The sequence below is a fragment of the Hevea brasiliensis genome, chromosome 4 (genome assembly GCF_030052815.1).
Source record: "Hevea brasiliensis isolate MT/VB/25A 57/8 chromosome 4, ASM3005281v1, whole genome shotgun sequence".
NCBI classification, from domain to species: Eukaryota; Viridiplantae; Streptophyta; class Magnoliopsida; order Malpighiales; family Euphorbiaceae; genus Hevea; species Hevea brasiliensis.
Window position 1 is genome coordinate 115579850 of NC_079496.1, and position 26141 is coordinate 115605990.

General features: G+C 32.4%; 3 protein-coding genes and 1 pseudogene across 18 annotated transcripts; 2 read left to right on the top strand and 2 right to left on the bottom strand.

The window, feature by feature from the left end:
* Window positions 1-389: 389 nt before the first annotated feature.
* On the bottom strand, window positions 390-5663 carry LOC110657349 (ADP-ribosylation factor 1-like; annotated as a pseudogene).
* A 1674-nt stretch (window positions 5664-7337) lies between these two features.
* On the bottom strand, window positions 7338-8238 carry LOC110657296 (protein GLUTAMINE DUMPER 5-like). Its single transcript, XM_021814450.2, has one exon. It carries the CDS (start codon window positions 8043-8045, stop codon window positions 7512-7514), a length of 534 nt encoding a protein of 177 aa, XP_021670142.1. The 5' UTR covers window positions 8046-8238; the 3' UTR covers window positions 7338-7511.
* Window positions 8239-16518: 8280 nt separating this feature from the next.
* LOC110657280 (uncharacterized protein At1g32220, chloroplastic) lies at window positions 16519-21960 on the top strand. 16 transcript variants are annotated; one of them, XM_058146149.1, is made up of 10 exons: window positions 16519-16936; window positions 17239-17348; window positions 17443-17531; window positions 18010-18065; window positions 18158-18210; window positions 18746-18839; window positions 19500-19579; window positions 20506-20548; window positions 20941-21032; window positions 21464-21960. In XM_058146149.1, exons 1-10 carry the CDS (start codon window positions 16867-16869, stop codon window positions 21641-21643), a joined length of 867 nt encoding a protein of 288 aa, XP_058002132.1. In that variant the 5' UTR covers window positions 16519-16866; the 3' UTR covers window positions 21644-21960. The 16 variants fall into 16 exon arrangements, 6 of the variants coding, with proteins under 6 accessions (XP_058002132.1, XP_058002131.1, XP_058002129.1 ...); XM_058146148.1 differs by having other exon boundaries at window positions 16524-16922; window positions 17460-17531; XM_058146147.1 differs by having other exon boundaries at window positions 16539-16922; window positions 17025-17348; window positions 17460-17531.
* A 684-nt stretch (window positions 21961-22644) lies between these two features.
* Window positions 22645-25156, top strand: LOC110657348 (transcription initiation factor TFIID subunit 10). The gene is made up of 6 exons (XM_021814519.2): window positions 22645-22864; window positions 22959-23023; window positions 23747-23809; window positions 24349-24406; window positions 24487-24537; window positions 24939-25156. Exons 1-6 carry the CDS (start codon window positions 22763-22765, stop codon window positions 25017-25019), a joined length of 420 nt encoding a protein of 139 aa, XP_021670211.2. The 5' UTR covers window positions 22645-22762; the 3' UTR covers window positions 25020-25156.
* Window positions 25157-26141: the final 985 nt, after the last annotated feature.

Below are 26141 nucleotides of genomic sequence, written 5' to 3' on the forward strand. Positions count from 1 at the left end.
ATATGTGCCCCAACAATCATTCCTCCTGTGATCTAGAGTAGAGGCTTAACTGCTTAAGCTCCGGTTTGGTAAAATTCCCTTAGGCAAACCAAACCTAAAGATCCTGAGCTTGGCTTGTTTAGCCAGTGCTATGTCTAATAATCAAGAGGAAAAGAAGCCATCCACTCTGTGATTCCGAACAAGAGTTGCCTTCACAACCATCCCAACTCCAACCAAAAATAATGGAAAAGGCTTATTTGTTCAGGCGGGCGTGTGCATGCGTATATGGGAGAATAAAGCAGCAGCAGCAGCAACAGGTAGTACAGTAACATGTTAAGGCAGCAAGATGAGAAAAACAATATATGTGTGTGTGTGTGTGTGTGTGTGTTTCTTTTTTTCCACCAAAACCATTTGTAAAATACTAAATCTTCAGCCGTTATTACTAAAAGTCCAACTCCATAAATGAAAAGGAAAATAAGAATAAAGAACATTACAAAGAAGAAATATGAGCCAAGCATAAATCAATGGCAACAACAATTAAGATCACTACTGTGTGGCATGCATTGAGAAGCTGGCGTTAGGACTTCCTTTGACAAGGTTAGCCACTTCCTGACTTGAGAGTATTACTCAACCTGCAGTTAATTATATTTCCAATTAGAATTTGTCCAAAATAACTAAGTATCAACAAACAACAGTTGCATTCTATTGCAAGCATATTATGCAATTGATCAAAATTGAACTCCCCAACCTTGAGTAGGCCATTGGGGAGGGGTCACCCTTTATGAAATGAATAGCAAAAAGTTGTATTCATTTTACATTGATATCCAGTTTCAATGGATTGTTTTAATTGCATAGTATGATCAATGTTTCCTATTCCTGGAAAAATAGTGCAAATTCTGAATTTATTTGTCTAATTCCACAAGTTTCACGATTATGGTTATACATGCTTTCTTTGGGTGGGGGTGTGGAGAACCTCCTTTGATCTAAAGCCAGAGATGAGTTGCCACTCAGAAACTCCCAAAGCACATAGCAAGGAAATGCTTATAAGAGGGAAATAGAGAATTAGCACATGTGAAATAAATATATTCTCATGTGGAAATATAGGGATCCAGGTGGTTTCTTAGAATTGGAGGGAAATGGAAGGAGTTACCTTGCAACTACTGTAACAGCTACTGAGGTAGTTATGGAAGCATTTACCATTTAGTTGGCAACCGTATAAAGAGTCAATAGACGCTCTTGTAAAGATTCATTCTGGAAATATCTGAAATAATAATCTTTCTACTTTCTCTCTTCTCTATCTTTCTTTCTTTCTTTCTTTCTTTCCCTGCAACTCTCCCCTTTCTTTTCTCTGTAACTGTAACTTCTTCCTAGTCTCCTTTCTTCCTTTTCCACTCTGTTAGGGATCCAAAACCCCAACACTATTGTGCAAATCAACTCTACATATACCTGTTATTGTTCCTGCTGCTTCATTTTGGGATTGCTATTGGGCAGGTTGTTTGTGGAGTAGAAATGGCTTTTAAAAGTGAGAGCACTTGGGGGATAACTCCAAGTGGCAGTGGCTATTTGTGCCTCAGAATTTGGGGGGCAGTGGCGTTGGTGGGAACTGGGAAAAGAGAGGAGGGCTTGGAGGAAAGGCTGGAATGTAAGGGGGAAGAGAGTAATAAAAGAAAATAATGCTTTATTTGACTTGGCATTAAAATTATACATTTTTTCTTTCAATTTGAGGGTAATTGCTAAAATTGATACTCATATGACAGGTTGATGGAAGAATTAATAAAATTAAAAGTATGCCAAATTTGTTCAAAGATTGGGGATTTTTTTTTGGTCATTAGGCAAAAAACAATCTGAGAAAATAAAAGAAAGCATGGCAAAACAAAATAAAGCTCCGAGAGATGGGTTTGAAAAATCTGTCAGAAATTAAATATAAATGCCAGTAGAATTATTATGATGATGTCAAGGCATACAATAAGTGATGAGTTAATTGATAAATAATCATTTGAATAAAAACCTTGATGTCCAGCAAATTTTAAGGATGCTTACCAGTCCAACCCCTCAAAGAGGCCTTCACCCTTAACAGCACGTCTTGAAGATGGCCCACTGACGATTTTTTATCTTGTGCAACTCCAAGGCCTCAGTGACAGCAGCATCATCAAGAGCGCCAGGGAGGTCCTGCTCATATAAGCAATAAGTTCAACATGTTACGAGGATTTCCAATAATTGGAAAATCTTTTTGTCACTGAGACAAGGAAATTAGATTAAATACTTTTATCTCATATTGTATATACAAAACTCAGAAAATGGAAAGCCCGCCTTGGAAGCTGATCAGTAAATCAACATATTGTAGGCTGTGCCTGTGATATGACTAAAGAAAGGTCTTATTTTTCTCATTTGTAGAAGATGAAGAAATGCTCTCAACCTGCTTGTTTGCAAAAATGAGGATAACCGCACCTTTCAATTCTTCCTCCTGCAAAAAAGTTCAATTAAACAAATTGGAATTCTAATATTCTTATTAAATGGGTAAAAAATACACAACTTTCCATTAGATGTTAGCGTGTCTACTGTACACCTGTCAGGATATTTAACAGGACAGAATATCAACCAGATTTTTTTTCTCTTTTATTATTATTAATCAAACTTCCTATTTTCTCTCTTTCATTATTATTACTTTTTCTGATTTTCTAAGACGTAGACTATAAGAAAAGAAAAACAATCACATAACTCAGCAACTTATGGACCTAATGACAGCATGCTACACTTCCCATCAGTGGAGCACCCCTTGACACAAAGCACTAAGTAGCAAACTGCAACTCTACCCCAAATTCATGTCCATCTACATTGCAGAGTAAAATGTAACCACCTTAAATCCACTACCTTATACTACAAGTTGCATTTCAGCAGAACATAATGCCAATAACTATAGTGATTGAAATTTTCTATAATGCATGCTTGAAGGGGTTATCATAACCTCTGAGGGCAAGCGATAAACTCAAATGGTCATTACCAGCTAAAATAGCTTTCAAATTAACAAAGATAACAAGCTTTTCACAGAGCAAGAGTTATAATGATATCCTCATATCTATCATAAATTGATGTAAAATAGGTTTGCTTAATAATGTCTATCCAAGAAAATACCTCCAAAATTGCATGAAATTCTTCTTTGGCTATTCCAATTCTATCAGTATCACTTGAATCAACAACATAAATTACAGCTTGAGTATTTGGGAAATAACATCTTCAGTACGGCCTGAAATAAAAAGGCAAATTCACTCACAGGGGAAGCGACAAGAAGTTAACATGGAATAGAATGCCAAATTTCTCAAGCAAGCAATCAAGGTGGATGACCGCACAAGAACAATAGCCAACATGAGCACACCAGAAGGAAATAGAAATTTTATCAAATGTAATCATTCCACCGTTATAGTTGTACTGTTCAACAAGGGGCAGAAAAGAAGCACAAAAAAATATTCTTCATACACAAAGGAAAACTAAATGCACAAAAAATGACTACTATCAACAGTGATCATGATTGCAACATTTGCATTAACAATAGTAGCAGCAACAGTGACCCAAATATTAGGACTCTCTCTCTCTCTCTCTCTCTCTCTCTCTCTCTAGTAAATGCACACCCATTCATGTACAGAGATTAAAGGTCCAGATAATGAAATGAATGAAGAAAGTGTCCAAGACTAAAATGGAAAAAGAGGTCCTGACTTTCTACTTTAACAAATGATACAATGCATTTCGCCATTTCCTCTATTCTTTTCTCTTTAATTTTGTGCCTAGTGAGATTTAAACCTAAGTTGGCCCATTACTATCACTTCCTTCTACTGTTTCCACCATTTTCTACTTATCATAAACACTTTTATCAGCCAACTTCTTAAAGTTGTACAAGAGGGTGCTGAGGCAGAGGCAAACCTTATGCTTATCTGCAGATCCTAATTTTTGTGGTCTGCAATGGTGGCCAAAAACTAAATGTTCTGAATGCTTAATCTTTGACCATAATTTTATTCAAACGCCACTCACTGACATTTGCACGCTTATTTCATGAAGAAAAACATCCAATGCAAACCCCTCTACCTACTTCCGTTGAGGCATTTTGTTTTTGGAGACACCAAGATCTATAGCAACTCATTATTGTGTGGTACATTAGTTCAACACTTACAGACAGAGTCCTTCTGTAGTATTAAGTATCAATGTTCAGAAATAAAGTGATACACTTCTAGTTGTCCTTACAATGGCAATAAAATGAGTATCACAACAAACAACATTATGATTGCATAATAATTTACCCTAATGCATACTTTCAGTTGCACTTTCATTATCACAACTAACATCATGCTGGTTTTTAGCAACTATACTTATATACAAGTTTCCTAAACTATAAGTAACTTACAAATAGTAAAACCTTGAAAGTTATGATGAAACTCACATAAAAACAAAAATTTATAATTTTCAATAAAAAATCAATGAAGACCTCAAATTAGATTACATTCAGCAATAAGATTGTGATGAGAATAGAAGTTCAGAAAAAAGTTGCTCAAATTATATTATATCAGACATCCATCATGTTGACTCGATGAAGCAAAAAAGCATATCTAGAAATTGCATAGAAAATTTCGTCTCCACCATTAATGGAAATATTATTACATAAATTAACAAAGGCACACGAGAAATCATTCAGTTATGAGAATGCTTGTCTGGACAATAAATTACAAACTTTAGCCAAAAAACAGGATAAGAACGAAATAACAAGGTTAGCTGATGCTTGTCTGCCCGCCTGTTTCAAAAAAGGCACAGAACAATTTAATTTAGAGTGGTGCCAGGAAAAAAATGAATAATGTCTAAACTGGTAAACACAAAGCCAGCTAAATTGGGACTTTCCACTGAAAAAATTAATTTAATTACTTATAAATCTACACAATAAGAATGAGGAACAGTATTAGCCAACCACATTAAATCACAAATAATGTTCACTTTGAATCCTTGATCACATAAATAATTTTGTTACTTTAATACAACGAATGTGAATTTCCTTCATTACATGGTGAATCAATTGTAATAGAGCATATATAGAGGTTGATGGATTGTGTATAGGGTAAAATAGTTGCCACTTACCCAAATCCCAGACCTGGAACTTAATATTGTTATACTGTACAGTTTCCACATTGAATCCAATTGCTGCATCAAAACAAATACATCAAATTACGCATCAAATAAGCTACAGTTGAAAAGAGAACGATAATAAGAACAATCAAAACAAAATGCAATTGAACAATATAATATCAATAACTGAAATCAAAGAACCTACTTGGGATCGTGGAGACTACCTCGCCCATTGGAAGCCGATCTGAATTTTACAAAAACTAATAAATACAGAATTATAAAAGAAAAAACCCTAAATATATAGCAGGGGACAAGGAGAGACAAAGAGCAAGCGAGTAAACGAGAGAGTTACAGAGAATGGTGGTTTTTCCGGCATTGTCGAGGCCAAGCACAAGGATTCGAGCTTCTCTATTGCCGAACAAAGAAGAAAACATTCGAGTGAACAAAATGCCCATTTTCCCCCTTTTCTATCACTGTTCAGCAAATTCTCTCTGCATCACTTCTTTGAAGTCACAAATACTTTGCTCGTCCACACTCCATGTGCACAGAGCAACTTGATGCACAAAGTAAAATAAGGAATTTTAAAGTGAATTTCTAAACATTTATAATTTTTTATTATTTGATAGATAATAAAAATATTTTAAAATATTTAAAATTTAAAAATAAAGATCAATCCATCGATTTAATGGGTTGAAATTAAAATTTTCTAAAAATATATTTAAAAATATTACTTTATGATATTACTATATAAAATTAAGTCAAATAGTCAATCGTTCGGTAAAAATATTTAATGTAATAATCAAAATATTAGTGCTTAATCAAAATATCAGAGCAAATAATAAGATATAATTAAGACTCACATCGATCATCACATAGCCTGGATCAATAATATCGAACAAAGCAAGATTCTGATTATCAGAATAGAGTAAAATAAGACTCGAAAAACTCAAATTGAGCAAAAATAAATAAATAAATAAATACAAATGAGATATCAAAATAAACGTGGATATTCACCTGAAAGATCGAGCATCAACCTTACCAAATATTAGCAGTATCAATCAATGATTACAATAAAATATCAGAATATCAATTGAGTATCTGAGATTTTCACAAATAACTATAATTATTCTTTAGTCTTTAGTCTATAAATATGAAAATTAAATATTAATCAGAAATATTTACTCTATAAGAATTTTAATTGAAGCACTCTATTATTTTATATTTTCACTCTTAATCAAACCTCTAATTTTTATGGCTGATCAATCAATAATCCCTCATAATTTCCTTTGTTTACAGACTAATTTGGCATTCTAACTACTTTTTAGAAACGTATAGTAACATCACTTTAAAAAACTACAAATTATCTTATACGCAAATTCATGATTTTTAAATCTTAAAAAAATCTTTCATTACTTATAAAATCCCATCTGATAGAATATAAAATGTAAAATGTGATGAGTCTCAAGTTGGAGGTTTTATATATAAATTTTTCGAGATTAATCAAATGGAAAATGAAAATAGCTACTTCACCAAATATTGCCCATTCACATCATCATCGTCATTTTTATTTTTAAAAGAAATATAATAATAATAATAATAATAATAATAATAATAATAATAATAAAGCATGGTTGCATTTAATTTGGATATTAAAGAAGAAAGAATTGCGGCTTCTTGTCGCCGCAATGACAACCGCTCCTTCTGCTGCTTAAAAATCAACCTATCAGAACCCAGAAAACGTCTCCTCTTTGCATCCTGAGAAATTAAAACAAACAAATGGCTCACCAACCTCATCTTTCTCCTGTCTACTGTTAGGCGTCTACTCCGGCGGCTACCGGACTTTCCCGCTGGCCGGAAAAGTTTTACGGCAGCCAAAATGTATTAGAGCGCGTACACTTACATGAGAATATGTTCAAGTCGTTTTCTTTATTTTATTCTCCATCAGAGGTTGAAGTGAATTAACAATGCATTGCGTACAAAATATTATTATTCCTTCTTTTCTTTTTTAATTGATCTTAAAGTTGTTAACCCATTTGCTTGAGTGCTTTCAACTTGCAGATAGTTTCAAAGAGAGAGCAACCAATGGATCCTTTGATCTTAATAAGGTCTATTTTCTCACTTCATCATGTGACTGTATAATGCCTAAGAAGCCTGGACAGTGAAATTAAGATGGTGATTAGATGCATGTAAATTTTAAAATTTGTTGGAAGAAAAAGGCAGAAACTGCGATTATTCACTGAAATTTAGCTAGAAAGAAAACTGAAAACTCTCTCATGCTCATATCTATTTAATCTCAGCAAAAATTTACACATCCGGGAGAAAACCGAAAACCCAACAAATGAAAACGTGAAAAAACTGAAAGAAGAGAACTCTCTGGATTCTGGAAAGCACTATCCAGAGAGAGAAGGAGGAAAAAACAGAGTAGCAGCTCATGGGTATTGCTCCTGAGCTCGCTCTCTATTTTGTTCTTGTTCCTGATCTTGTTCTGATGTTACCGCTGCTGTAGTTGTTTGAACATGGTTACCAGTTTCCCCTTTTGTCTTATCAGCATTTTCTGGTTTCTCTTCCTCTTTGTTTTCAATCTTGGCATTTTTGTCACCGAAAGAGGAAGCTCTGCTAGACACTGGTGTGGCTAAGTACGTTGGCTTCTGATCACCAGCCATTATCACTAAAATCTTCTCCTCAAAAATCTTCCCTGACTTGCCTGCATCATCCTCTTTCTCGTTACCACTTTCAAGATCTCTCTGGTCAGCAGCTTCACCATCATCTAAGCGACCAGCAAGTCTCCAATAAGAGCAAGCTAAGATCAACAAGGCAAACGCAATCAAGCCCAACATAGCTGCCAAACCTCCAAAGAGGTATGGCACCGGAGAGTGCCATGGCGAGCGTTGTTGCGTGATGGTAGGAGGTGTAAGCAAGGCATTTGCTGTTGCGGTGGAGCTAAGGATTCTAATGGGTCTCATTTTGTTTCTTCTCTAGCTATTCCTTACTCTTCTGAATCTTGAGGGAGGATATGGTTAAGGTAAGTGTGGCTCTAGTATTTATAAGCGGAGAGAGAGGGGAAGGTGGAGTTGGCCCTGCCTTCTTACTGCTTTTCATGCGTATGTATGCATGTGTGTATGTATAGCTCTCAAAAACAGTACTCTCTGTATCCAGATATTGCTCCAATTGGTGCTTTTGGGAGAACCTTTGCCGTTGGTTAGTTATGGGCCCTATAAGTAATAAGAGAAACACCTACGTTTATGTTCCATGTCTATGAGACTTAAAGACATAAATCATTGAGATATGTATATTTAATAGTTACGTTCTATGATATATTAATTTTATAGTGAATCAAATTTAAATAAAAAAAATTCAACTATTATAAAGAGTTAATGTATTAAATTGAAAATATTACAATAATCTTCTTTCTCAAATTTTTCTCTCTTCTTCTTCTCTTTCTCTAACACTTCCTCCATTTTCTTTTTCCTTTTTCTTTTTCTTTTTTTTGTTCCTCTTTTCTCACTTCCCCTCTCTTCTATCACCACTCAAACAATCACCAAGTCACAACAAGGCAACATCCAACATGAGTTGACATATATGGTGTCAATTTGAGATATTCCATGTGCTTGATATGTTTTATCCATCACAAGATTGAAGAATATATATGATAGAATGACAAAGTATACCCACATTGATAGAAGTCATGATCCATTTTGAGTTCTCACATTAAAGTTATGATCGTGAAATAATATTCTTTTGCATGGATATTGTTATGATGCTCTACACGATATATTTACTATGCTCTACCACTAATTATCTCTATATTCATATATTCTTGTTGCATTGATTCCTCGTCCTAGAAAAAAAGGAACATGTTGAATTTGTATGCTACTAATAATAATTAGAGGTTTTAAACTTCTAATAATTTTTTTTTTATCCTTGATTAAATCAAGAATGTTAAGAAGATCATTTGGATATTGCATGCTATAAAATCTATAAAATACATATAATCAACAATTGGGATTTTTCTTACCTAAAATTAGTTTACTATGAATCTAAGGGATAAATTTCAAGGATTGTTTCTGAACTTTAGGGTTTATAATAGAATCATCCCTGAACTTAAAAATGTAATATAAAATTTCTTGAATTTTGAAATTTTATATAATAAAATCCTTCTAATTCTTAATAGTTGGTTTATACAATTTAAAATAATAATGACGTGAATAATTCTCTTTTCTGTATGTGATAGTAGCAAAACCAACTATGACCATAAAATGAATTTCAACCGTATGAGATAATAAAACACTAGATGTATAACAATTTATTAAAGGGACTCAACCTTCAAAAATAGCAATAATTGTCCACGTTATCACCATTTTGGATTGTCCACATTAAGGTGTTACTTATAAAATTGTTATTGGGAGTCAAAAGGATTTTACTATGCAAAATGTCAAAGTTCAAGAAATTTTATGTTACATTTTTAAGTTTAGGGATGGCTCTGTTATAATCTCTAAAATTTAAGGATAACTATTGAAATTTATCCTAAATCCAAGATTCAAAACATATAATAAGTTTCACCTATTAAATATATAGATCTCACATATTTATTTTTCAAATCCGTAACAGACTGCATCTAAGCAAAAATTTCCAAAAATAAAGGTAGGGTTTAAGCAAATCATAATCAACAATAATTTATTGTCATGTGAGATATATAAAATAAAATAAAGGAATTAACTATAATGGGGAATGATTCCAAACCCCACTAAGCAATGAGTGTAGTAGCTAGGCAATAATACAAATATGTTTTGAGAGTGATGCAATAATTTTCCCAAATGAAGCTACTAATTGAGGTCCATATCTAAGGCAACAGTTAAAACGCACCAAGCTATGTTTTGAGTGATGAGAGAGAGATGTGCATAATCATTAAGATAAAATGGAATAAACATTGTGGGTAAAGTGGCAACAAACCATCGTGGTTTTTCCTTTGTTTCATCATTTGCTTTGTGATTTCATCCAAATCGGTGTGCCCAATTGGAATGCCCACCATTTTAACAAAACCTTATCAAAAAATCTAATTTTTGCAGAAAAGAAAGATAATTATAGTTATTTAAAAAAAATTTACTTGGTAAAATCTATTAACTGAATAATATATGTTTCATTTTCCTTTTTAAATTCATTTTCCTCTGTAATTTTTTTTATTAAAAAACCACTTTTGCTATTAATGAAGTTGATACGTGTAATAAAAGACTTTATAATAAGATCGAGTATTTAAATAAAATCGAGTATTAAATATTTATAAACGAAGAAAATTCTTATTAAAAGCACTTTATCTTATAATGAATCTCTCGACGAGAGTATGATTAAACCTAGCTAATCCAACCACCTGTTTGTTTGGGAATGCAATCCATTTCCAATAATCCAGCCACCTGACTAGTGTTTTACACTTTAATACATAAATGACACTATTCTTTTTTTTTTCTTTAATTTTCTTTAAAAAAATTAGACAGAAGCAAGCTTATTGAGAACAAAACATAAAAGAGAAAGAAGATAGGGTAAATTATATAGATGATGCGATAAACTTAGAAATATATAATAGTAAGGTACTTAAATTTTAATTTGTAATATAAAATTTTTTATTTTTAATTTACGTAATATAAAAATTTCTTATAACCTTCAATAACTGGTTTCTAAATTATTTATATTGATGTGACATTTTCTAATTGAAAAACTATATTTAATGGATTGATAATTTTAAATAAATAAATTTTAGATTATTAAAGTATCGATTTGTGCAATTTGAATGTTAAGGTTGTGGATAAATAAATAATAAAATTAAATTTTTTGTGTTAAATTAATAAAAATAAAGTATATTTTTTAATTTGATAAATGTCACGTCAATAAAAATAATATAAAAATTAATTATACAATGTTATAAGGGATATTATATTATTTAAATTAAAAAATAAAAAAATATATTATAAATTAAATACTTTATTATTATATAATTTTAAATTGAAGTATCGTCCATGTAATTTACGGAAGAAGCATGGGATCTCATAGGAATTAAAGGAAAATGGGCTTCGGCTCCTCAGGTGGATGATGAGTAGGAATGGGACCGACAACTCTAGGAAATTGTTGGCAAATGAGGACATTTTCGCACTTAGCCTTGTCCTCAGCACCAGCAGGCATGCACCATTTTATGTCTTTGCTTTGCTTTGCTTGCCACCCTAACCTTACCGCAGGGACCCCTCCTTAGGGTCTTTTTTTTTTTTTTTTTTTGGCTCCTAGGCCCTCTCTGCATGCGTACGGGTACGATAATTTCTAACAAAGTCATCAATTTAAGGGAAGGGGAAGGACACCAACATGGGGTGGGATCCCCAAGTCAACTCAGAAACCAATTGGCACAAAGTGTGTGTAGTGCAGCTCAGCTCTCACATCTCCCATTGTACCAGTGCCAATTTACTTGTTTGTCGCTGGGTTCAGCATTTCATCACCTTCCACGGCCACTCTCATAATCGTACACTTGCAAGGACTATGATGCATGCCTCATATCATGACTCTTCTTGGTCCAGCGCCACGGTCTATTCTTGCCCTGTCCTTTCCTTTAAGCAAAAGCAAAATATACATGGACTAAAGCTAATTTTGAGAAGTACAATCACTAGTCAGCTTCAAACATCAGAAAAAAATATTATCAAAAAAGTGAGATTAACATATAAAATAATTATATTATAATAGATATATAAATTTAAAATACATATATAATTATATAATTACATAATAAAAAAAAAGAATATTACATAATTTACGTAGTTTGATCATAAAATTTACATTCATAAATAAGATAAGAGAAAAAATTCTAACACTATCTTCAATATATTTTTTAAATATTTCATAATTCTATTATAAATAATAAAATATTATAATATTTATATTGATTCATATCACAAAAGCGTTACTCCCACATTTTCAACGAGGTCAGTGATAATAGGTCAGTATAAAAGACTCATCGAATTTAAATCAAGGTCCAATTAACCCCTGGTAATAAGAGATGATTACGATTATTCAATCAAAGAAGAGCTTCCTAAGAGCAATTGGGTTGTTTTTTATAAAATTAATTGTTTTTAGAATATATATTATTCTGATGTTTTTGCTTTATTATAAGTTCATGGTTCCACTTTTCTGATTAAACTATTATTGATATCTGATATTTCTTTTTGGTTTGAATTTAATAGTTATTCTTCATCTTCCAAGTGGGGTTGAAATGCATGCATCCCATTATTTTATTCTTAAACTTTGGTTTCACTTTTCTTTCTTTAAACTTCATCAGATAATTAGATTCCACTTTTGCACTTAATCTTGTCTCTCCTTAATCATGATCTTCATTTCTAAAATAAAGGTTTTCAATAATTAATCATTGCTTATAGTTATCCATTTCTCACATTTGAGTGATCAAGATAATTAAGATTTTTTTTTTCTAGGAATTAAGGCTTGCAATTTCTCTTTTTGGAATATAAATCTAGAACCACATGAGTATCAAGACAAGTAATTAATTATTAAATTATTAATTAAATATAAAGTGAATTTAAATTCATTCAATTCAAAATAATTTATAATTCATTTTAACATATAAAAAATTTAAAATTAAATGACATACAAAATTGAAAGTTAATTTGAAAACTCATATAACTCAACCTAATAAAGTTATAATCCAATCAACGCGAAATTATCTAAAAATAAAAAAAATAAATTAAAATTATAATATTTTAATATATTAATTTAAAAATAACAAGTAATTTTTATAACATGTACCTGAAATTTACCCAATGTTTTCATCTCTTAATTTCAATTTATTATTAAAAAATCTTAAACTTTAATTTTATTTAAAAAAAGTTCCTATTACCCAATATAACAAGTTTTCAGATTAAAAAAAATAATAAAATTATCTTTTTTTTTACCTCCTTTCATATTATTGATTGTTTCAATTACTATCTGAATTTATAAAAAAATATTAATGATATATTTTCTGAAAAAGAAGAGAATTTATTCTTCATTGAGAAGAACTGAAAGTGCGTTTTTAAAAATCACACTGTAATTTAGAGAAATTTTTTTTAATTTGAAATTTTGCTATTATAGAGAATTTTCATAAAATAAAATTAAAATTTAAAGATTTTTAATAATAAATTAAAATTAATTTATGAAAAACAAAACATAAAATAAAATTTAAGAATGAGCTATAAAAATTATCAAAAACAAGCCATAATTCATAAATTGATGGCTTGAATTTAACAGAAATTATTTTTTCTACATATTGACTGAATAAATAACCTATGTCAATTAAAATGAATCGATTTTAATTTGCTTAAAAAAATTAAAAAAAAAAAAAAACTGAATCAACTCATTTGTCACCTTCATTTAAACTCTAATAATTAATTTGTATGCAAGATATTTACATCACAATATATACATTGACAACATGAATTTATTTATATTAATTTATTGGTTAATTTAATTATCCACCAAAAACCTATTGGATGCACCCAAAGTGGAGGTAAGGGTAGATGTTAATTAGATAGACCCCATAATATATATTGTTGATTACCACTAATCTAACGTCTTTGTGGCGACCCTGTTTGCTTTTATTGATGAAAAGCAATCTGATAATGAAAGAAGAGAATAAAATCATTTTGCATCATCGTCATAGAAATTGTTGGTAATGATATAATTAACAACAGAAATTGAAACACACCAATAGTGGATGACCCACTTGGATAATTCACACCTAGAGGTGTGCAAACGCTCGATTCAGTTCCGAATCGAACTAAATTGGTAAAACTAAAAATTAAAAATCAAAAATTTTAAAAATCAAACCAAATTAATCAATAAGAGACAATCAAATCAAACTAAATCAAATAAGTATCGGTTCGGTTCTGTTTTAAACTGATCAAATCGAATTTTGTAAGATTTCATATTTTCAACATTAAATCTCAATAACAAAAGCATTAAAAAAAAACTTATAAATTAAAACTCAAAAATCAAATTAGAACTAAAAATTGTTAGGGTTTCTTTAATATATATATATATATATATATATATAAAAGTAATTTCAGTTTGGTTTTGTTTTTTTGATTTTTTTTATAAAAATAATCGAACCGAACCGATTAACTAAAATTATCAAAATTTATAAACCGAAACTGATTGAATTTTAAAACTGAACTGATTGAATTTTAAAACTGAACTGATTGAACCGAATTGACTCGATTCAATTCAATTTTTTGATTCAGACAAAAATCTCCTCACCCCTATTCACACGCCCCACGCCACCCCACCCCACCCCACTCTTCTTCTTAAAAAAAAGAAGGAGCTTTTCTTAAAGATTTGGTGTTGGAATCACTTTTCACAACACAGAATATATGAGGGAGCATTTGTTCCCCAACTTGGGTGGGTCTATGACATAAATAGATGAATTTATTGCCCACTTTGGCTTGGCTTGGTTGGCTTCTCTCATTGATGATGAATGTCTTAGTGGTGTTGGTATTCTAAGACGATTCACATCTTCTACTGAAAATTAGCTTAACTACTTGAGAGAAATAGAAATTGAAATGAAATGAAATAATTCAATAGAGAGAGGAAGTATTTATCCAAAGTGCAAATCATGTGTTAAAAAATAATATATCTTGTATTTATATAAAATTAATTTTCTTTAAAATACAAGAAATGAATCCCATATAATTATTAAAGATTACAAGTTTAAAGTACTGAATAATTTCCGTTATAAGAATATGAGCAAGTTATCACAATTAATTACGCATCAAATATAAAGTATATATAACCTGAAAACCGTTGAATATTCTTATATATGTGTGTGTGGATGTTTTATTGTTTAAAAAGGCCTGAGATCCAATTACAGGAGAAGGGTTCACAATAACTTCAGTTACTTAGCCCATCTAAGGACAACCTAAGGTACAAAAGCTCCAAAACTGCAATAGGGAATCCAACTCATACACTTTGATTAGAAGGAAAACAGCAACACAGAATGCCACACCCAGTTAGCCCATTGTTGATCTCGTAGATGACAACCAAAGCCACTAATGGCGAGAAGAAAATAGAGAACCTCTATTTTCCAATTGAAGAACAGCGAAACTCTCCAGTCATTGTCATTTTCTAGATTTCAAAGGAGGTCAAACTCAAACCTCAGGCCAAGAAAAAACAAGAACAAACAAAATATCATGCAAAACAGTCGGAGGACAGAGGAGGCAAAACTCTCGGTGACCCACTAGCACCTTACTGGCTAACTCTAAACCCAACAAGATACCTTCTCTCAGAAGCACGCCGTCTCGCCATCGAACCTAGAAATAGCGCTGATGCCTGATTTTCAGTATCCTACAACACATTACCAAAGCAAGAACAAGGAAGAACACAAGAAACCTTAGCCATGGTAGTGACATGCATAAAACATAACTCAAACACAAATCACAAAGAAAAAACATTGAGCTTATCAAGAGCTCAAACAAAGCATCCGCTCAAAAGTTCCTCTGCGTTGATGCGCGGCTGCCGACAACCCAAAAGCAAGAATATATACAACCCACCCAGCATGAGGAGGGAACCCACACATTGGACATGGAAAAATAGAGAGTCTCCTCCTACCCAGAGGGACATAGGTAAGCTGTCGAAAAATACAGCAAAAAGGAGGGTTGAAACCTTATAAAAAAGGGGGAGAGAAAACACGAAAAAAAGCAAAGCAAAGTAAAAAAAAATACAATATTCAATTTACAGCCACAAGAATGCATGTACCACCTTGTTTATTCACTTAATTTTGAATAGATTCTTAATCTTTCATTTCAATCCTCAGAATTAACGGGGCTGCTCAGCTGCTCATATGTTGCATGTACATTGAGATCTCACTATGCATATCCCAAGTTCAAAATATCCACTTAATAGGGATGATCATAGGCTGTAAAAGCCAAAAAGGACTATCGTCTTTTCTAACCTAAAGGAAACTTCACCGGATGACAGGTTCAAGGAAAACTCTTCAACTTCCTCAGGTGTGCCATCACACTTCAAAAAATAGTAAGAAATAGTAAGGAATGAAAGGATTCATGCAACTTTGGATGAAGTGCTATACCTGTAGTAAATGATCTGTTGGCCAACAAATGATAATACTGAGCCTCTAGAATGATAATATTCTGCATTTGAGCTTGGGGAATTCAGTCTTATTATTTGCCTCTTGGAGTTCTCAAACTTTCCAAGATGGCCAAGGGTTGGTTGTAGAATACACTTTCTATTAAAAAAAGAAGAAAAGAAAATAAAAAAAAGACTCTGCCCATACACTCTGTAGGCTGCCTCTTAGCCCACTTGTAAAAAGTTGATGAAAGAATTAGTTGGGCTGGATCAACCAAAATGAGGATAGGTGATATTTAGAAGTACTACGAACCAGAGACGGCCCAGATCAGTTCTTCATTTGGGCTTGTAGATTCATCGGTTTTGTCAGCGGAGCTCCTGATAAGGCAAAACTTTCCGGTGTCGCAGGGTGCTCAACACTGGGCTAAGTGGAATAAATCCCAGTCCATTTGGAATTTGGATCACAGATCTGTCCGTCCCTAATCAAAACCGTATACGTCTGCCATTGCGATCTGTTAGCTTCATTATGCGCGATGTGGACGGGAATCATTTTTCTCCTTTTCTAGTAGCGGAATACCAAAGCACAGGAGCTGGAGGCCCGGAGCTCAAAGCAAGCCCTTGAAAAACCTAAGCTCTTGTCGTTGATCAGACAAGTTTAAGAAAAGACATTATCAGATATATCAAATGACGGCAGTTGTGTCACGGTTGATCCATTCAAGATCATCCCTCTCCAGGCTATGGTATGCTCTTTCTTGTCGTTCTTTAGTTCCTTCTTTTTGGAAATTTTATTCATAGATATTGTTGTGGAGATGTCAATTTAGAGTTACATTGAATTTGCTTAGGTATTATGATTGAATGTGGCGAATATCGTAGAAATTAGATTTTGGGTGCGCATTAGCGATGGCAAAATTGAGGGAAATTGAAGTGAAACTGGATTTTCTACGGTTTTGATCTTTTGCATTTTGGTTATGAGAGATTGAAGTTTGTAGTGTCACCAAGTGCGGGGATGTGAAGTTCTCTGAGACTTTTCTTTATTTTTCCAAAACGGTACAATAGCTGCATCCAGGAATGCGAGGTTTCTCTCAACTGATTCTGGTAAGGTTGATGAACGCTTCAAAGTCGAGGAAGCAGAGACAGTAGATGTCCCTCCACCACCAACGGAAAAGGTATGGTGCACTGAGAATTGTATACTATCACTTTTGGTCCTTTCGATATCTTTCGCTGCTTTTGAACATTTGACCTATATACCATTCAATTTAGTTGCTTGTGTTGGGTAGAAATGGTTTTGTTGGCTCTCATATTTGTAGAGAAGCTTTGGATCGTGGTTTATCTGTTGCTAGCCTTAGCAGGTATTATGCTTTCCAACAGTTACAATTCATCTGTTGCCTTTTATTGTCATTGACGTTTTTTCAGAATTCATGCCTGTTGATGCTAAAGTGTTATTGGATGATGCTCACCAGTGAAAATGCCTTGTTTTTATTGCAATGGGGTCCTTAATAATACCTCTGAAGCCTCTTCTGAGGAACTTTGTTGCTTCTGGCTTCTTCATTAAGATTCATTGGGACTGTTCAATTATATACACTTTCTTATCTCTCCTATTTTTCTTGATCTGTTTGTTGACAATGCTACAAAAGCTACCTAGAGAAAAACTACTAGCTGCTTACAGTATTCAATTTTGGAATTTAAAGTTATGTTACATTATTGGGTTTTGGAGATGTTTGTTGTACTTGAGCAGTGTTGGCCTCTACTTCATGATACAAAGAAGTGCATAACATCTTTTCTTTCTTGGTTCTTCAATATTAATCTTTTTTTTCCCCTTCCTTTCAGATCTGGTAGGTCATCAATACGTGATTCCTGGGCTAATGCTGTAACCTGGCTTCAAGGTTTGCTTTCTTTTGTAGTACTTTTGCTAATCTTATTTTTGAGATGTTATGTTGCCTCTAAACTTTTTCTGGCATTGATTATCTTTTGCCAGGAGATCTTTCACCTAATTCATGGAAGGAAGCTCTTAATGGGGTTTCTGCCATTGTATGTTACCTCTTACAATTACAATAGTTTAGCTTATCCACCAGGAGAGTCAATCCAAAAGTTTTAGCGTCCATCTGCCTACGTAACAACCAATTTTTTCTGTACAGGATTTTATTATAATATATTTGTTATTTTTTAATGACTCGACTCGACTCGACTCAACTCAACTCAACTCAACTAAGCTTTTATCCAAAAAATTTGGGGTCGGCTATATGGATTTATTTTCCCCACTCTAAACGATTTTGGGTTAAATCCTCAGAAATGTATAATGCTTCTAGATCATGTTGTACTACTCTCCTCCAAATCAATTTAGGTCTACCCATTTTTTCTCTAACCTAATGTATTGTACTTGTCTAACTGGAGCCTCCGTATGCCTACGCTTCACATGACCAAACCACCTTAATCTCCATTCTCTCAATTTTTCCTCAATTGGCACCACTCATACCTTTTCTCTAATACTCTCATTGCGGACTTTATCTAGTCTTATTTTTTAATGACTATCTGGTCTAATTGCTAAATTAAATTGCCTTTCTAGATTTCCTGTGTTGGTGGTTTTGGCTCACACTCTTATATGTATAAGATTAATGGAAGAGCAAACATCAATGCAATAAGATCTGCTTCAGAACAAGGTATGGATATTAGGTAGCTGAAGTTTTTATTGCCATTCTACCCTTCTGTTGAGTCAAAGCAGCTATATGTGGTACAAAATAAAAGCCCAAGAAGCATAAGACTAACGACATGACTTTAATAGGAAATCATATTTTATTTGAAGTTGACCCACTCATTGATATTGGAGATTTGTAAAATGGATCCTTACTTGATAAAAGCAATTCCATCTGAAGCTTGATGTCAACTATAAAGTTATCCTATAACGCATTGCTCATAGAAAACTCTTGGTTAAGGGCATGCTTGGAGGCATCATGTAGGGCTACAGCTGTGTTGGTATTTTCCTTTGGGGAAATTGTGCAATTCCAAGTGCTATGTTTTTTACATGATTCTTTCTGCTTCTTACATGCTTCTTTCCTTGTCCACCTTAGGGATGCTGGATGCATACTATTTTGCTACTGCATCATTTTATGGTTTTTGCTACATCTTCCTTGCGTCTGATCCTTACCAATTAATTGTTATGGACAATCCAACGTAGACTATTGGCAATTCAAGAGATGTTGGCAGTCCCTTTTTTCTCGTAGTAATAGATTTCTAGATGCATGCCTGTATCAATTTCTTTTAATTCTCGCTTGCACTTACTGTATTTGCTTGGATGATGGGCTTGACATTTTTGTCTGTAGGTGTAAAAAGATTTGTTTATATATCTGCTGCTGACTTTGGTTTGGCCAACTACTTGCTGCAAGGATATTATGAGGGAAAGGTACTATGTTGATTATTGGTTTATTGCTGATTTTCACTTATTATTGGAAATATGTAGTTGATTTGGAGAGCTGAAATTATGTTATTCTACAGTTGTTTTAACTTCTTGATTACTATCTTTATTCTCTGGAACAAGGGTTGATTTCAATTGCTTTATGTTAACCACTTTGGCCATCTTTGGTATGCTATAATCAAAATTGTAATGTAATCATGCTTGCATTGCATTTTTTATTGCATTATTTGGTAATATAAAAAAATTTAACGTAATGGAATGATAATTATATGACATAATCAATTATAAACATAATGATCATTACATACAAAAAATGGATATAATCATGATTACTTGATTTGACTTTTATTTATTATCAATGCTATCATCAGTGCCATTTCCACTACTCGCTACCACTACTACTATCACCACTGCTCTACTCTGTCATCACTGCCACTATTACTCTTACTCTGTCACCATCACCATCACCATCACCATCACCATCACCATCACCATCACCACTATCTTATTACTACCATCACTATCACCATCACTTGGTTATTATCATCTCTACCATCACTTGGCTGCTACCGCTACCGCTACCGCTACCGCTACCATACTTTACCACCACTTAGCCACTACAAAATCAATTACCAATCACAGCAATCATTACCACTTATTTTTAACATTATGAATAAATTAAATATTAAAATAAAAATTATCATTACATTACACTACTTATATTTTTATTTTGCAACCAAACAGAGAGATGTAATGACAATTACATTGCATTACAATTTTGATTGCATTACATAATTGATTACATTGCGCTCTATCAAACGTAATCTTTATCCCTTTAAGAGTAGTCATGATACTGGTTACCTTTTATTCTAACAAGTCTCATGGGAAATTGTTACTTTTCCTCTTTGAAGTAGAGAGCTGCTGAAACAGAGTTACTGACAAAGTTTCCTTACGGAGGTAAAAATTTCTCTCCATCTTATAAGCTATGTATAGTTTCTTCCCTGACATTTTTGTTTGCACTTCTGAAAGAACTGAAGGTTTGGAAGACTTGTAAAAGGTTTTGAGTTAGAGCCATGAAAATTTTCTCTTGCCAAATGCAATAATTATTTATTACAGCCATGAAAATTTTCTCTTGCCAAATGCAATAATTATTTATGTATCTCATTTATGGTATGTCAGCAACCTTAATCAGGCTTATATAAAATATTGTAGTGGTGTGTCACTAGTGTATTTGCTGATAATACTTGTCAATTTCCTTTAGCTGAACAGCACAGTATAACAATCATTTAATATTGTTCTTGCTATAATGGGACACACTATTGGAGAAATGTTTTTTTGTCCTTTTTCAGGAGTGATTCTCAGGCCTGGGTTTATTTATGGGACTTGCAGTGTTGGAAGCATGAAGTTACCTCTAGGCTTAATTGGTTCTCCAATGGAAATGGTAACTATTCATGCTTTCTTGTATATTTGTTGGTACTATTAGATTTCCCCCTACTCGTTTATGCTGGACAGTAGATATGAAAATGAATGTGATTAAATTTTTGGGATAAAGGTTTAGTTGAGTTGAGTATCTGACCACAGGGTTTTTCCTAGCTTTATAGATTCTCAATAATTACTATACTCTTCTTTCCCCCATTTCATAGATTTTGTATAAGTTTTGAGGGGAAGAGAGCACTCAAAGTTTCATATTGTTTGTTTTGAAAATATGAGCTACAAATTTTTCTGAAATCAAGCCTGAGGACTGTTTGATTCCCACTTACCGTTTGTCCAGCATAAAATGCTTGAAAATGCAATGCAGATAATCTACAACCTCAGAAACATGGTGCCTGATCTGATGGATTATCATTTGTTCCTATTATTTTGTGACGGCAGGTTCTTCAACATGCAAAACCACTGAAGCAGCTTCCGCTTCTTGGACCCCTATTCACTCCTCCTGTCAATGTGAGTGCAGTGGCAAAAGTTGCAGTAAGGGCAGCAAGTGATCCTGTTTTTCCTCCAGGAATCATATATGTATATGGAATATTACGCTATACCCAGCAAAGGTCAAAATAGATTGGTTGAGTTGCTTTCTTTTCCCCCCATTCCTTTGAGAGTCTTGGATATTAACTTAGAAAACCGTACCACAGAAGTCTGAATTTTAAGCTGTTATTGTTAAGGCTTCTGTGGGTTTATAAAAAATAAATGAAGAGCACAGAATAGTTAGAGTTAGATGAACATTATTTTGGAAATTCTTCTATTCATATATCTCCTTAGCAACAATCAATTCTTGTAAATCAACGATGGAAAGTTTAATGGTATTAGAGTTATCTCAAGGTTGTAAGGTTAAACTTGAAAAATCCAATCCTCGTATGAGAGTTCTTTTTCAAGTATTTTGCTGCTTTTGGTCCTTTCTCCTACTTCGATTATTTTAACAGTAAAACAGTTGATTTTGTTTTAAACTGAATTTCAATCTAGTATCAAAATTACCAATTCGATTTATTTATAAATTTGTTTGAAATCTCTATCATTTAATCGCAAAATCTCTAGAATTTTTTGTAGAATTTATTTTTATTTTAAATTATTAATGATCAAATGATAAATAGTCATTTTTATTGGAGTACTTTATAACTTGTTTTTAAATATGAATATAATTTAATTTTTTATTTAAAAAATTAAATTAATCTTCAAATTATATTTTATCACTTAAATAATCATTGGAAAAAATCAAAATCATTGGAATTGGTTTTAAATTTATGTAATTTTTTCAAGTTAATAAAAAAAATTAACTTTATAATGATATTAGAGTAAAATTAAGAACTCATGATGATAAAATTTATTTAATTTAGAATAAAATAAATAAATTATTTATAGTAATTTAATTTATAATAATTAAATGATTTAAATTGATATTATATTTAATTTAAAAAATTAAAAATAGAAATTCAATATTCTATTTAACTATAAGATTTTTTAAAATAAAATAAAATAATATAATAAAAAATAAAATACACTAGTTAAAATTTATAAAAATTTTGAACCTTATTTATAAGCATATTTATTACTTTGCAAATTCATACATTACGTCTAAAATTTTCAAGCTAAGCATTAGTGACAGGTTCAAAACAGTCTCAAAGCCCCGTATTAGATACCTGGTAGGTTCCATTCCTCAGTGACGCAGAAAGCCCGAGAAAAATGAACCATACTAATAACACCCAGCAATCCAACGATGCTAGGCACGACGATGATGCAGCTCTCACTGAATTCCTCTCTTCCTTAATGGATTACACTCCCACTGTAATTTCCCCTTTTGTTCTCTTCCTGGAATTCTCGAATTTTAGCTCTTTTTCTATATAGTTTTTGTTTATCCATTGGCTAATTTGATTTTCAGATACCCGATGAATTGGTGGAGCATTACCTAGCTAAGAGTGGGTTTCAATGTCCTGATGTTCGATTGTAGGTGCTCCTTACTCTCTATTTCTTTCCCGCGATAATTTTTCGTGACAACTAATTAAATTAGCTAATGATTTCTGTGCTTTTTCTGATAGAAAGTTTGAAATCTTTCTGGGTTAGTCAGTTTGAATGGGTTTGTTAACGTGGCGGCATCAAATTTTTAGCTTTATGAAATATAGTTTGCAGTACTTATGCATTTGGTCTTTGTAATAATTGGGATTATTGGAGAATTATTTAAGTTACAATTAGGGTTTGATTTGCAATCCTGAGGGGTTTCTTTTTTTTTTTTTTTTTAATCTCCCGTTCCAAGTGAGTGGAGTGGATTGTTCTAGGAAGCAATGAAATCATGTACTGCCCAAATTCTTACGGGGACTATTTTCTAAAATATTTGCTAATTGTTTTGCTGGGTATCCCATTCTGCCAACGCTATTATTGTATTATTCCCTTGTTGTATGACATTTTTTTGCCTTTGTTATCTCATTATAAATTAATGATTAGAATTATCTAGAACTGAGAAGCTATAGCTTTTTGTAAAATTATTGTATGAATTTACGTGAATTAGATTATATTTTGAATGCCGAGAATTTTCCGGTTATTAAATATTCAATTTTTCTTCTTGTTGGAGTGAGAATCTTCAGATTCTAGTATAATCATTTTATAGAGGGAGTGAATCTTATATATCTATCTATTTTGGTGGATTATGTTGGCAATATTCTCTTTCTGCAGAATTAGATTAGTAGCTGTTGCTACTCAGAAGTTCGTTGCAGAGGTTGCAGGCGATGCACTGTTGTATGTTTTTATTTTCCTTATCTGTTCACTCGCTTTAACAAGCATTATGATTTGGTGGTAATACATTGTCATCACTGACATCATGTAGTGGGTTCAAATCAAGGGCTTTTATTTTAGTCTTGAATATATGCAAAATTGTTAAGAGTTATCTGAAGTTTCGAAGAGGTTTAGGGGCAGCAGCTGATGAACATGGTGAAACATACGTTTATATCTTTAAATATAAGATTATTAACAATTTTTATGTTTTTTCAAGGGAAATGTGGAATAAATCATGTTCTAGCATGTTATGGTCCTTGACTTGACCCAAGTGGCTAGATTTAATGTGCGGCAATTGAGTTCAGGGGTTGTTGCAACCTGCAACCTGTGTTATGCTCTGAACAAAAGCATGTTACTCAAATGGGCTCATTTCTGTACTCATATTATGTCCAAGGGGCATCAATTCCAGATTTTCAGCCTCCTTAATTAGTGATATTACATTAGTTTTTCAGTGCCTAAGTCATAGGGATAGAGAATGATCTCTCTCATGCATCCTCTTGTAGGCAATGCAGGGCTCGTCAATCAGCAGTAGTCAAAGACAAAAGAGAGAAGCAGCAAAAGGTGGTAAAATGGTCCTATAACAATCTTATGTTTTTGCGAGGCAATATTATTTAGCCAGTCTTAACATTTTGTATGAACAGGATAAGCGCCCAATCTTGACCATGGAGGACCTGTCCAAGGCTCTGCGTGATGTAAGCACTAAAACATTTTCTCATTTATGTTTGGAGAGACCATGTTGTGTGCTGTTCCTGACTGTAATATCTCATTTTAGCTAGAGGATTAAATGTGGAATGGTGATGATTATTAATTTGTGTGATAGCTGAGCAACTACTAAGTGTAGCTCATTCTGCTGTATATATTCATTTCATTATTATAATTGTGCATGATTTTGGGTCAAAATGAGATAGTATTTTAATAATGTAAGATGAGATTGTTTTAAGTGCATATAAATATACTAGCAGCTTGATTGAGGGATAGAAATGGCTTCACTATCCTGAGTAAATGCAATTGTAAGTTGACACTTAATTTATCTCCCTACAATACTTGTTTTTCTAATATTTAACTGTGATTCTTTTCACTACTGAATGAGCAGTACGGCGTGAATGTGAAGCACCAGGAGTATTTTGCTGATAGCCCATCAACCGGAATGGATCCTGCTTCAAGAGATGAGTAACCTGGCTTGGATTTACAAGTTTTTTGCATTTGTTTACATGTTAAGTCGTTATACATTCTTGTTTGTACAACACATCGCCTTTCTGTAGTCTGATAGTTTTCATTTAAAGATTTATTATGATATATATTTGATGTCTAGCTATTATATGTTGAGGTTCTGACACTTAACAGAACAGTTGGTAAGGTTTTAACTGCTCCTATTGCTATGGCATGATAAAAGACTTTATTATCATTAAAGGAGCCGAGCCTGTCCAACCTGGAACAACATGATAAGATTACATTTCTCTTTCTTATCATTTCTCTTGAATGAGAAGATTTTACTCATCCTTCAATGTCTCCTATAATTCAAAAGAAATGAAATTAAGATGTAATTATTGTTTAATTAAGGTTGCTTTAAATGTAATAAAAGCCATCGTGGAATACATACCTTCCTAGTCTTTCATAATTTTTACTAATTATCAAATTTGTAACTTAACCATTTGTTTCCTCGAAATTAAGTTATATATATATATATATATGCAAGATTGGCATTCTATTGTTATCATTTTATGTGCTGTTTGGCATTGTGTCCGAGTTTGAAGGACCGAAACTGTTTTTCTAAATAAAAATATTATTTTAGATGTTATTGAAAGAAGCAGTTTGAAAAAGGTTATTTTGTTATTTCAGTGTTCTTAGGGTTAAAATTTATTAAATTTAATTTTAAATTATTTTTTAATACTCTCTAACTAGTTTATTTAAAAAAATGATTTTCTCAACAGTAATGACAAACAGGCTCAATATGTATATAATTACAATTATTTGCGTTTGCAATGTGCCTATGATGTAGCACCGAGTGTGGCTATTAGTGTATATCATCTTACAAGAATAGAGTATGGTATAAATCAATAAGAAGAAGTATGTATAAAAATATTTATCCCATAGAAGAATTCTAAAATTCTGTTTGTTTTTTAGGTTTGAAAAAAGTGCAAAATTTTCAAGAAAGGGAAACTTATGATTGGCTTAGTTTAGTGGCTACTAAAGGGTATTATTTACATGACGACGTCAAGTTTGAGTTCTTATTTCCATAATCTCTTATTAAAACAATAATAATAATAAAATTCTTATTTCCATAATCTCTTATTAA

Bases quoted from the DNA above. Each gene is read 5' to 3' on its own strand.
- LOC110657348 (XM_021814519.2), top strand. From the start codon at position 22,763: ATGAACCATACTAATAACACCCAGCAATCCAACGATGCTAGGCACGAC. The intron at 23,024-23,746 runs GTAGGTGCTCCT...CTCTTTCTGCAG, and splicing joins CAATGTCCTGATGTTCGATT to AATTAGATTAGTAGCTGTTG. The intron at 24,538-24,938 runs GTAAGCACTAAA...CTGAATGAGCAG, and splicing joins TGTCCAAGGCTCTGCGTGAT to TACGGCGTGAATGTGAAGCA.
- LOC110657280 (XM_058146149.1), top strand. From the start codon at position 16,867: ATGACGGCAGTTGTGTCACGGTTGATCCATTCAAGATCATCCCTCTCC. The intron at 16,937-17,238 runs GTCGTTCTTTAG...ACGGTACAATAG, and splicing joins GCTATGGTATGCTCTTTCTT to CTGCATCCAGGAATGCGAGG. The intron at 18,066-18,157 runs GTTTGCTTTCTT...ATCTTTTGCCAG, and splicing joins TGCTGTAACCTGGCTTCAAG to GAGATCTTTCACCTAATTCA.
- LOC110657296 (XM_021814450.2), bottom strand. From the start codon at position 8,045: ATGAGACCCATTAGAATCCTTAGCTCCACCGCAACAGCAAATGCCTTG.